The sequence below is a fragment of the Pisolithus orientalis genome (genome assembly GCF_024613125.1).
Source record: "Pisolithus orientalis strain OTSU chromosome Unknown F5J12scaffold_14, whole genome shotgun sequence".
Taxonomy (NCBI): Eukaryota; Fungi; Basidiomycota; class Agaricomycetes; order Boletales; family Pisolithaceae; genus Pisolithus; species Pisolithus orientalis.
In genome coordinates, this window is record NW_026260795.1 from 345,710 (window position 1) to 358,129 (window position 12,420).

Consider the following 12,420-nt stretch of genomic DNA (forward strand, 5'->3'; position numbering starts at 1 on the left):
GAAAGCCAACTGTGAAAGTGCCATTTGCTGAGTTCACCTGAGGTCATGCACCCAAGACATACAAACTGGATCCATGCACCACTCCATGGTACCTGTTCTGAACCTGTCTTGACTTTGACCTCTCAGAATTTATCCATGATGCTGCTCTCAACAAGGAGCAAGTGAATTGTATCCTCAAGCTTTTGAAATGTTCTCACACTGAGGACTGGACTCTGAATAATTACAATGATCTTGAGAGCACTCAGTGGGCTGCTTCGCACTGCATGACAGCAGTAAGTGGCATCTGTTCATTGACATTGTCAACCCTAATTACATCCTAGCCCAGTTTCAGATGATGATAATAAGTGCACTGTTTGGAGGTGAGACAATGGAATTTAAGATGTATTATCATTCATTGTGGGATTGGGCCTGTGATCTCTTGAAGGATTCAGGTGTGGGCCCATATTTTGTATTTGATACTCAGTGCCTATCCAAGTTCAATGGCACTTCATTTGTTTGTTTCATCAATGAGCCATGGACAGCTAATGAATTTTGGGATGTACACATATGTCATTAGTAGTCTTTGCATGCAACTTTGACAATTTTTTTTCAGAGTAATCTACCTTCAGATGGCAAAGTTCTAGCATTTGTTTTATATGCTGATAAAGCCAAGTTGTCATTATTTGGTCAACAAAAAGGGTATCCAGTTGTTGTGTGGATTGCGAATCTACCTACTTGGATCCATAATGGTGAAGGTTTAGGTGGTGGCTGTGTAGTCAGGTGGTTACCAATTGTAAGTTCCTTCATTGATAGCATTGAGTACACTGGCTGATTTTCTGTATCGTGCTTCTAATAGGTGAAGGAAGACAAGAAGTGCTCTGGAAAGAAATCATTTGCCAACTTCAAGAATCATGTTTGGCATGACTCATTCAAGAAGATACTAGATACAATATCAGAGTACTCAAAAACTGGCTATTGGGTAAGGTGTTGGGATGGCATCACATGCTGACTTTTTCCTACCATACTAATTCTTTCAGCTGATTATGAAGAGCAGTAAGTGGATATGTTGCCCAAAATATCACAAATGCAGGCTGACAATCTTTGTCACTCAGAGCAGTCATGGCACTCATACATGGTGTGATGTCAAATCACCCTTGCCCTGTTTGCCTTATTCATCACAATGAGATATCAAAATTCCCCAAGGACTGTGAACATCGTACCAGTGAGAACATTTTCAAGACATTACAGGAAGCACACTCACAGACCTGAGCAGATGGCAAGGAACAAATTCTGGTGAAACAGGGATTATGTGATGTAGATGTAAGTGGCTCATGCTGTTACCTTTGCTCTAGCTCAAATCACCTCTAGAGTGCCTTCTGGGAGGTCAGGAACATGGATGTTTATCAAGTGTTGTGTTGGGATAGACTCCATGCCAACTGTGTGGGAAAATTTGGTGACCATTTGTGGGGAGAACTTTTGAGGATTCTTGAGACAATGGGTCGTCAGATGATGGGAAAAGTTGAACAGAAGTGCATCTATCTCATTGCATGAAGCAGTCATGCTGATAATTTACTAGTCTCAATGCAATGCCTCATTGGCACAGTCTCAATCATTTCAAGGAAGTGCTTTCAGTTTCATACACAGATGGTCAAAAGTTTGCAGACCTATCCAAGGTATTGTAAGTGTCTTACCAAGCTCTGATTTCACTGACATTTCCTGAACAGATAATCATATTTGCCTGTCATGACATCTTCCCCCATGAGATGGAAAAAGACAGTTACCTCCTGTTATGCTGTCTGTGTGCTTACATCAAGTTTGATATGTATACTGTGCTTGAATTACATATGACACACACACTTGCTGCTGGGCAGGAGGTGCTTGCTACTTTCAATTCATTGATTCAGGTCAGCTTCACTTTCAATGTTGTAGCTCTCCCTCACTGTTTCCAGACCAGAAATATGTGGAGAAGATGCAACATACAGGGAAAAACTGGAACTTTCCAAAGAACCATACCTGTATGCATGTGTTTGACAACATCAAAGCCAAGGGTGTCACCCACAATTTCAACACAAAGCCAAATGAGAAAATGCATGGCCCCTTGAAGGAAGCTTATCAAAAACAAACAAACTTCAAGGACATTGCTCAGCAAGTAAGTCCTAAATTGTTTGTTAGTATTTGGCATGCCTAAACTTCTGTAGATTCTCAATGTTGATCATCTTGGACTGGTTCTTGAACATATTCATGGCAGGATTACAGAATACAATGCTTACAGGTTGACTGGAAAACTGACAAATCTGGATAACCTCGAAGCTGTTACTGATGAACCTGAGGAGGAGTTTTTCTATGTCAAGTTTGGTAGTGAAGTGAAAGAACCATTAACATTCAAGGACATTGAGAAGAAGAGTGTTACCAACAATGCGTTCAATCAATTCCATGGAAAGCTCAGTGAGTTCCTCAATAAACACTTCAACATTATAAGGAAGCCCATTCAATTCCAAAGGAATGACAAGGTAAGATGAAACATCGTTTTTGTTCAGTTTCCAGTATCTCTAATATTCACCAAAGATCATGGAATATCACTTCATCAAAGTGAACTTTGAGTCCACTGTTGATTGGTGTCAGTACATGGATTATCTACATTGCCATCCTAACTTCCATGGATGTCCTCGTTATGACTGTGTGCTTGTCAAGACTCAGGAGACAGACATATTTGGGCACCTTGTACTTTTGTTCAATTGTGTTGTCAGTGAAGAAACCTTCCCTTTGGCCTTGCTACAGCCATATGACACCCAGCTGATTGGGCAACAGCTCCAGAAGGACAACCACCTCAACTTCTGGAGGGTATGTGCACAACCATGCAGATCATCTGAAATTATTTCAGTCCACTCAATCATTTGTGGTGCCCTTCTATATCCAGATCATACAAGACTGGGCAAGTATCTTGTTGTTGACACGATCAACACTGACATGTTCCTTCATGTGCAAATGATGCACAAAGTGGCAGGGCACCTCTGAAACAGTCTATTCATACATCATCCTTCTGAAACCCTTTCATTTGAAACTGACAAGTCCCCCTTCTGATCACCAGTGTATTGAGGATTGACAAGCTGTCTTGCCCACAAAATAACAACATTTTCATTACTTCATAGATCCATATGGCATACAAGGTTATTTTCCCTTGACCATAGTCACCTCCTTGCTTTGGTTCATTTATTACCTTACCACTAATAATATCTTTTTGTCTTTGAACCACAGAGATTTGTGAGTATGCACTACTCCAAGGTTGTTCATGTGAATGTTCACAGAATGGAAGCATATGTGGAAGAAATGACCAGCAGTGACATGATCTCTACCATGAACATTCAAAAGGTTCAATAAGATGTCCTCAAACTCTGGACAGTTGTCAACTCATAACCCAGAATCAGCCAGGACTGGAAGAGCTGTATCAAGGCTCTGTATGAAGGCATTGTCCATTCACTGAGGAGGGGCCCTGACCAGCCCCATCAATGTCATCACAACCATTGTTCTTCCTCTCAGTTTCTTCAACCTCAGGTCTCTATAATCACATCCATATCTGCCAATGAGATGCCATTCTTCATGAAATTGCCATGCCTGGAATGACTTTCAAGGACAAGAACACTCTCCTCACTGGTGTCAGCAAAGGTTCCATTGGCATTGAGATCTTAAAGGGCCTCATTTCTGGCAGTGCCCATGTTGTTATCGCTTCCTGCTACAGTTGCTGCACTGTGGAGTATTACCAAGACATTTACCAAAGGTTCAGTGCCCAGGGTTCAGCACTCACTGTTGTGCCCTTCAATCAGGGGTCCAAGCAGGATGTTGAGGCACTCATCAACTATATCTATGCTACTCTTGGCATGGATCTTGACTACATCTTTCCATTTGCTGCCATTCCAGAGAATGGGTGCGAGATTGACAGCTTGGACAACAAATTGGAGCTTGCTCACCATATTATTATGCTCATCAACTTGCTGTGGATCTTGGGTGCCATCAAGACCAAAAAAGCATCCAGCCAGCTCGTTACTCAGCCTACCCAGGTTATTTTGCCATTGTCACCAAACCACAGTCTCTTTGGCAATGACAACCTGTACTCAGAGTCCAAGATCTCGCTTGAAACCTTGTTCAACTGCTGGAACTCCAAAAGCTGGGGTGAATATCTATGCCTGGCTGGTGCTGTGATTGGGTGCATAACTCATTAAACCCAGCTTGGCACCTACAACTAACTCCCATCTTAGATGGACCTGCAGTACAGGTTTGATGGACACCACCAATATAGTTGCTCAGGAAGTCAAAGCTTACGGTGTGCACACATTCTCCACAAAAAAGATGGCATTCAACATCTTCAGTTTGCAGAATGTGCACTCCAGAATGTCAATGTCATACCTCATGCTAACTTCAAGTTCAATCTCCCTACTCTCGAACCTGCTTCTGCCTTCAAGGAACTCAGAAAATCATGTGGTATCATTGACTCAGAAAAAGTCATTGTCATAACTGGGTTCACCAAAGTCAGCCCATGGCATAGTTCATGGACTCAGCAGGAGATGGAAGCTCATGGAGAATTCACTATTGAAGGTTGCATCAACATGGCACAGATCATGGGCTCTATTAAGCACTTTGACAGCCACCTCAAAGACAGTACTCTACATGTTGGTTGGGTAGATGCCAAGACAGGAGAACCTGTGGACAACAAGGACATTAGAAGCTGGTATGAGAAGGAGATTCTCAGTCATGCCAGTGTCCATCTAATTGGTGCATATCTCTCCTTTCCCTGTGATCTATTGTTGAACTTGAAATGTAGATTCCCTGAATTGTTCCATGGGTATGATCCCAAGGTGTTCAACCAGGAAATTGAATTCATCCATGACTGGCAAGCTAAGTTATCTAGGTCATCATGCTAACCCTGGGTTCTAACCAGTTTAAGCAGTACCTTGTTGACTCCACATGCACTGTCATTCGCATCACCATCCTGCGCTCACTAGTGGCCTCCATCACACCACTTCCCTGTGCCCCAATTCTGCAGCAGCCTACTATTTTATGTTCCATCCATTCCTAGCCCCTGCAATCCTCTGCCAAATTCAATATGCCTTTCCCCAGTAAGGATGGCATAGCCATGGATCTATGATGACTTTCCCTTGCCATGAGGTTTGTCTGACCTGATATTATGCACCAGCCCTTTGGTAAGAGGCATCATGGCTGCATCATGGTGCACTATTTTTTTGGTCAGGGTCAGTAGCATATGCACCACTCCCACATTCAAAAGGTTGTCAAGAAACTGATTGACAACCCCACTGCCCAGTCCCCTTACACTCTGTCTATGTGTTCTGAGTGCATCCATTATGAATCTCAGTGGGCACTCTCTGTCTGCACTCACTGACATAGATGAAGCCAATGCTGGTGAAGGTAACCAATGGACTATGAGTGCATCAGCTGGGTCAAGAGATGGCAGTGGTGGTCTTGCAGAGGCTCATACCCATGCCTATGCAAATTCCTGCTCTTACTGACTGCTTCACAGGCATTGAAGGCCATCCAACTGCAACTTGATGTAGAGAAATCCCAAAATCAAGAGCTACTGGAGAAGGATACCATCCTCAAGGCAAACAAAACATGCTGGTCTATGAATGACATTCCTGCTGACATTATCACATATGATAGTGAGATCAAGATGCTTGGGAAGGAGTACACTGTCATGATGGAGATGTTCTTGCCACAAACACCACTAACTAATGCAATGTCTGAGTTGTCTATGTCCCCTGCTCCCATATTTGCAACAGCTGAGCATTATGCCAGTGCTGCAGTGGAGGAACACAGTCTCGTCGCAGAGCTTGACTCAATTCTCCTGGAACATCTATGTAGATTGAGACATACACACTTCTTTCTTGATGTTGTATGTTCACATTTGTTGCTTGGTTCTTCTGTACTGACAAGATCCTAGTTCATGCAGGCAACGCAAAACAGTCATTCTGACATTCTCTACAAACTACATGACAACACCCATGAAATCTTTGGGCTACCGAAGAACCACTTCCTGCCAGTTGCATCTCATCTCAAAGTCCCTGAAATCATCAAGATGCTTGGTGTTAACAATGTGGGCACTCCTAACCAACACTTCACCATCTGGTTCCCTTTTCTGTTCAAGGACATGAAAGTTGATGTGTGCAAACCATTCATGAACTGGAAGCCACTTGCTCTGGTGTGTTCAAAACTACTACCATTCTAAGTTTGCACTGACAAGGAAAAGATTTTGAAGGGAGCACTGTGGGGCAAGATGTCCCTCACAGAAGGCTTTGTTCATTGTGGTGGGCCAAGGACAAACAGGCAGAAATGGAAGGTCACTGCAGTGACACCAGGGTCTATTGCATGGGCAGCCACAGTGGTAAGTAGATTGCTTGCATCAATACAGCACCACACATCACTGATTCAATCCCCATCATTATAGTGCATGTTTCTACTTTCACCCAACAAAGAGTTCCCAGGGAATGGCTGCAGACAAATCTCAAAAATCAACTACTATCAAGTGTTCCATGCATACAAACAAGTGCTTATCACCAAGTGGACAGGTTGTCACATCCAGAATGTTGTTGCAGAGATGAATCACTTCATGTTTGGGAATCCCAATGGGGCTACCAAGTCCAAGACCAATGCAATGGAGGACCTGTCTGCAGAGATCAATGCTGCCATGGCAGCAATGGATGTCACTGCATTGTCAGATGATAATACAGATGAGGTAGCTGCCACTGATTCCAATGTTCATGAAAGTAGCTCTGGTCTGTCCACTCTGGATTCAGTCTCAATTGCCAATGTGAACATTCACATCAATGCAACATCCACACCTGCTCTTGGCATGGGCAACACCACTGACTCAGCCACCACCAATAGCAATAATGTGGAATCCAGTACTGGTACTACAGCACAGAATAAGTCTAGTGGACATCACAGTAGAGGTAGACAGGCAAAGTAGCTACTAATTGTCATTACTGTTAGTTGCAGCATGTGTACTGTAATACTACTTGTATGCAATTTTGAAAATTTTGCCCAAGTCTTGAAAAGCTCCTTAAGAGGTGTTGACACTTGTGTAGAAAGATTGGTTGCATGGACTAATGGTAACACATGCTAAAGTAAGTCTCACTACTAGTTGGCACTAGACTAACTAACACTGAGTCCTTGGGTTCAAATCCTGATCAGAGCCATACAAAATACTTAGTAATACTTACTAGTTAGATTGGGGATGGGTTGTATTAGTAAAGATTTCCATGTAAGGTGATACTAATAGCATAGCATGTAGTAGACAAAGATGAGATAGATCAAAATCAGAATCAGAATAGAATAGAATTGTGGTCAGGTGATAAGATAAGATTACAAAAGGTAATATAATATAAAATTTTTGTTGCCTTAGTCTGAAGTGTATTGTGATCCTTGGCTCTCATTGCAATACATTGCAAGTCCAGTTATGGTAGGACAGCAGGGCCCAGGGTCTTGATGTTTGTCACATGACAAGGCTATCATAACAATCATTATAATTATATTATAATTGCATTGCAATGTAGGGGTGATGGCACTATGTTTGTACTATTGACCCCCAAATATTACCTTGCTATGCCATAGCAATGCCTATTGTAAGTCCAATTACATAGAAAACTTTAGTATTGCAGTGCCATTTTAATTATGCATTTGATTGCAGGCATTGCAATCACTTGTGATGCATTGAAACTAATATACAGATTTTCTGACAAAACAGTCACATAAACTTCCCTTCCACCCTGCTTAAACATTTCCCTAGTGTAGCATCTGCATTTTAGCAATAATGTGAGTCACATGCAGAAGTGCCCTGCATCCAGGAGCAACCAGAGGGCTATTGTATAATATATGCAAAGCTGTTAAATTACATCTCGGGTAAGTTTGCGGTGTCTTGGGTCCCAAAGGGGTCAATTACCAAGTCTAGTATTTACGGGTGCCTCGCTCACCGCCTTTCTGAGCGTGACCGTCCGGCTTTCCATAGTGTACTCCGTAGCCGTCCTCGTTAGGTTGTCAGTTACAGGTCTGCCCGCCAATCCAGCAAACAACGACGCGAACGCAACCAATCAAACTGAGGTTCACTGGACATGTATGTATATGCATGCACTCCTACAAGATATGACCGGACGAAGGAGAGTAAAACGTAAATGGCAGTACAACGGGGATGTCGATGCCAAGATATCATAATGCCATGGCTATCTACACAATATTGAATATCCGAATTTTGCTTTTCAGAATGCTGGCCCGATCTATGGGCTGAGCAGTTATGCAAGTAGAAGACGCGATCCTCCTGTGCTCGTTATGAGGTAGCTGTCTCAACAGAAGAGCGTTAAATGGCCTCTCAAGTGCAGAGAACAGCTGTTCTTCAGTCACGGCATCTAGTTTGGCAGATGAACCAGGCAACTCCGAGTGCCAAGGGCGAACAAGTTGCAGAGAACCTTGCAGCCGCGTTACAACCTCTAGCTTGTTTGGCAGAGTGATCTCAAGCGGCCTCAGACCGAATGCCCGGATGTTATACGTGTAACTCGGTGCTGATGGATCAGACCCTTTCGGATGAACCACTGTGACACAATGGGCAATGCATGGTAGTATGAGGCGGCGATTGAGAAAACGTGGGAGGGGCACCCTAGTAAGCGAATGGAAGTCGTACACATCACCTGGAGAGTATGAATCTGGGGTTCGCAAATGAACTGCCGGAACGTGATAGGCGATATTGGACGATGTAAAGAAACGACTAAGAAATCGGGGGAGAATGAATGAGCCACGGAGGTTTCGCAGTTTTTCGAATGACGAGGGACGCTGACTTATCGCCGCTGATGGTTTTTCTGCATTATGTTGAGGTCGGAGCAACGGTAGTGTTTGGAACGAGGTGATCTGGGCAGGGAAACAGCTATGAAACTGCGACGCCTCCCCAACCCAATCCAGAACTGAGATATCTCCTGACTGCGAAATGATTTCGGCCAGGAGACGCCCAAGCGCTTTCCCAGCAAGTTCGCCATACAGAACGGGAAGGTGAAGATTAAAGATCCCAAAAAGTGAATAGGCGATATCCTCAGGCCGCGTAGTACGACGTAATGACGCCCATTGGAGTCTCGAGCGAGCGTCATCTGTTCCTGGGGAAAAGTGAGTGAGAAACCGGGATTCTATTCCAGTCGCCCTCTCCAGCTCTTCCAGCACCACGATATCTGCTTTATGGTTCGAAGACGTGAGGTTCTTGTAGAGCGACCAATTCTGGGTGTAGAATAGTACAGTTCGAGGAGCCAGTAGCTCCTGGAGGGTCCACCCGCGTCTGAACCACTCGCTGTTCCCAAGCGAACCAGTATCTGGAACATCAGAGAGATACACAATGGTTAGGGAAGACTGTCGATACCACGCAAACATCGATCCTATAGCTTCTTGCAACTCGGCACTGCTGTCTTTATCTATGCAACACGTGTCACTCCACGCCCACAGGAAATCTCGTTGGCAGGCAACAAGGCAGAAGGCTTGCAGCTTTTTAAAGCCCTCCTTTGCTGACATATCATATATCAGGTGGCCTTCGATGTCGCGCAATGATGGCTCGTCTTCGCCCCAACGGTGAGAAAGCGTGACATACTGAAAGTATTTCAAAATAGCTATATGGACCAGCTCCATTCGCTGATCTGGGCCACACGTTGTGCACAACAACACAAGCCGTTTGTACTGTTGGCTGCTCATAAACTGGGTCAACTGCGCATGCCGGTTGCACAGGGCGCCAGTATGCGTGTGCAGCAACCTGGTTGGCATAGTTTTGAGGGTTTCAAACGCAACATTACGGATGAGTTGCTCAACATCAAAGTGGGCAACAGGTGAGGCATTGGAGGATGTCATAGCAACTTGTGACTCGACCTTCATGTGGAGGTAGGCTGTAAGGGAGCACCGGGATATGTCGTAACCAGGATCTCCAGGTATGAGTACCTGCAAGACTTCTTGCTCCAGTAAAATAGCCTCATCCAGATCCGCTGCTGCAGATTGTTGACGAAACCGGTGTGCTAGACACTCTGCCAGGCTATGCAGGGACGAAGCACGACCGGGATGGTCAGTCGGGAAGGATTGCAATACATATCGACAAAGTGTTATGTCCTCGTTCAGACCGACCATTGCGTGTTGATTGCCAGATCTATGCCTCACAAAGCAATTGACCAGAGCGCCTAGATTGTCTATCTCCCGACCAGGTACGACAGGCTCATTTGAGCCGGTGCCCTGGGCTGGCCTCTGAAACCAAGCTCCCCCGTGATGGGAGTCTCGTGGTAACCGAAGTTCCAGAGCATATGTTGCACAGCAAATAGCATCGTCCATGTCGGTCATTGCGGCCTCCTTCTGGAACCTGTCCCAGAGGTGGAGTGAGAGCTTGAGAAGTGAGGACGCGAGATCAGTTGTGCTTGTTGGACGGGCCACCGACGCAGTTTGATGAAGAGAATTCGCACCATGCAACCCAGGCATGTCAACTTGTTTCTGAAACCTTGTCCAGAGGTCGCGAGCGAGGTGGTAAAGATATTTACCGCGATCGGAATGGCCTAGTGGAAAGAGCTCCAGTGCTGCACGTCTGAGCGAGATGGCTTCCTCCAAATCACGGATCGTAGCCTGTCTGGCGAACCTTTTGTTGAGGTAGACAGCGAGATCGTGGAGAGTGGCGTCACGATGGGGATGCCCTGGAGGATGAAGATCTAGTATTGCACGTGAGAGCGAGATGGCTTCCTCCAAGTCGCAGGCTGCAGCCTGTTTCTCGAACCTGTCATTGAGGCAGCGGATGAGATTGTGGAGGGTGGCACTACGATCAGGATGCCCTGGTGGATGAAGCTCAAGTGCTGCACGTGAGAGCGAGATGGCTTCCTCCAAGTCGCAGATTGCAGCCTGTTTGTCGAACCTGCGCTTGAGGTAATATGCGAGTTTGTAGAGAGTAGCATCACGACGAGGATGCCCTGGTGGACGGAGCTCTAGCGCTGCACGTGAGAGCGAGATGGCTTCCTCCAAGTCGCGGATCGAAGCCCGTTTGTCGAACCTGCTATTGATGTAGTATGCGAGTTTGTAGAGAGTAGCATCACGACGAGGATGCCCTGGAGGACAGAGCTCTAGTGCTGCACGTGAGAGCGAGATGGCTTCCTCCAAGTCGCGGATCGAAGCCCGTTTGTTGAACCTGCTATTGAGGTAGTATGCGAGATCGTCGAGAGTGGCACTACGATCAGGATGCCCTGGTGGATGAAGCTCAAGTGCTGCACGTGAGAGCGAGATGGCTTCCTCCAAGTCGCAGATTGCGGCCTGTTTGTCGAACCTGCTATTGAGGTAGTATGCGAGTTTGTAGAGCGTGGCATCACGACGAGGATGCCCTGGAGGACGGTGCTCCAGTGCTGCACGTGAGAGCGAGATGGCTTCCTCCAAGTCGCAGATTGCGGCCTGTTTGTCGAACCTGCTATTGAGGTAGTATGCGAGTTTGTAGAGCGTGGCATCACGACGAGGATGCCCTGGAGGACGGAGCTCTAGTACTGCACGTGAGAGCGAGATAGCTTCCTCCAAGTCACGGATCGAAGCCCGTTTGTTGAACCTGCTATTGAGGTAGTATGCGAGATCGGCGAGAGTGGCATCACGACGAGGATGCCCTGGTGGACGGAGCTCTAGTACTGCACGTGAGAGCGAGATGGCTTCCTGCAAGTCACCGGTTGTAGCTTGTTTTTCGAACCTCTTGTTGAGATAGAAAGCGAGACTGTGGAGAGGGACATCACGACCAGGATGCCCTGGTGGACGAAGTTCTAGTGCTTCACGTCCAAGCGTGACGGCTTCTTCTAAGTCGTTGACTGTCCCCTGCTCGTCATATCTACGTGATAGACAGAGAGCGAGGGTGTGGAGTGACCCGAACCAATCATATTTCTTGTTTTCGACTGGTCGGAGTTCCAAAGCAGCACGATGCAAATCGATTGCCTCGTTCAAGTCGTCGATTTTACGCTCTTCTTTGTATCTCTTGCAGAGTGCGTACGCCAGGTCGAAGAGGGCATCATACCGGCCAAATCTCCATGGAGGACAACGTTCCAAGTTTTTTCGTCTCCAGGAAACCTCGTCTGTTGAAGCCATTGAATGTCGTTACACCAGGATGATATACACGACGGAAATGGTTCTGCCTTCGCGCTAGATCCGGTGATCACTTGCACCAAGACAGGGACAGTAAAGTCTTACCCTTTGAAACGAGAAGGAAACCCGGTGAGCGATCTTGAGTGTCAGCTGAACGCTGCTCGAATCAGCGAGGCTAACCAAGCAGCGCAAAAGAACCCACAGTAAAGGCACGAAGTCTCGAGCAGGCAACCTTGGATGTCGGGACGAAGCACACACTGTGGATAACGTTACACGCAAGTCAATGCATGTAACGCAACGATGACCCGATAGGAACTCACCAATAGATGC

At 45.9% G+C, this 12,420-nt stretch overlaps 3 protein-coding genes across 3 annotated transcripts; 1 reads left to right on the forward strand and 2 right to left on the reverse strand.

Annotated features, from left to right (window-relative positions):
* Window positions 1-367: 367 nt before the first annotated feature.
* F5J12DRAFT_939117 (uncharacterized protein) lies at window positions 368-6,955 on the forward strand (the record flags this gene model as incomplete). The annotated part of the gene is made up of 19 exons (XM_051749660.1): window positions 368-538; window positions 593-772; window positions 836-958; window positions 1,017-1,032; window positions 1,097-1,201; window positions 1,253-1,299; window positions 1,348-1,508; window positions 1,556-1,652; window positions 1,704-1,883; window positions 1,934-2,128; window positions 2,178-2,489; window positions 2,545-2,820; window positions 3,609-4,180; window positions 4,245-4,297; window positions 4,351-4,643; window positions 5,510-5,881; window positions 5,930-6,187; window positions 6,236-6,370; window positions 6,434-6,955. The coding sequence occupies 19 exons, from the start codon at window positions 368-370 to the stop codon at window positions 6,953-6,955; spliced, it is 4,068 nt and encodes a 1,355-aa protein (XP_051599930.1).
* Window positions 6,956-8,925: 1,970 nt separating this feature from the next.
* F5J12DRAFT_721085 (heterokaryon incompatibility protein-domain-containing protein) lies at window positions 8,926-9,642 on the reverse strand (the record flags this gene model as incomplete). The annotated part of the gene is made up of 1 exon (XM_051741283.1): window positions 8,926-9,642. A coding segment is annotated over one exon (717 nt), but the record flags the coding sequence as incomplete, so codon positions are not given.
* A 282-nt stretch (window positions 9,643-9,924) lies between these two features.
* Window positions 9,925-12,093, reverse strand: F5J12DRAFT_721014 (TPR-like protein; the record flags this gene model as incomplete). Its single annotated transcript, XM_051741277.1, has 2 exons — window positions 9,925-10,235; window positions 10,308-12,093. Coding segments are annotated over 2 exons (2,097 nt in total), but the record flags the coding sequence as incomplete, so codon positions are not given.
* Window positions 12,094-12,420: the final 327 nt, after the last annotated feature.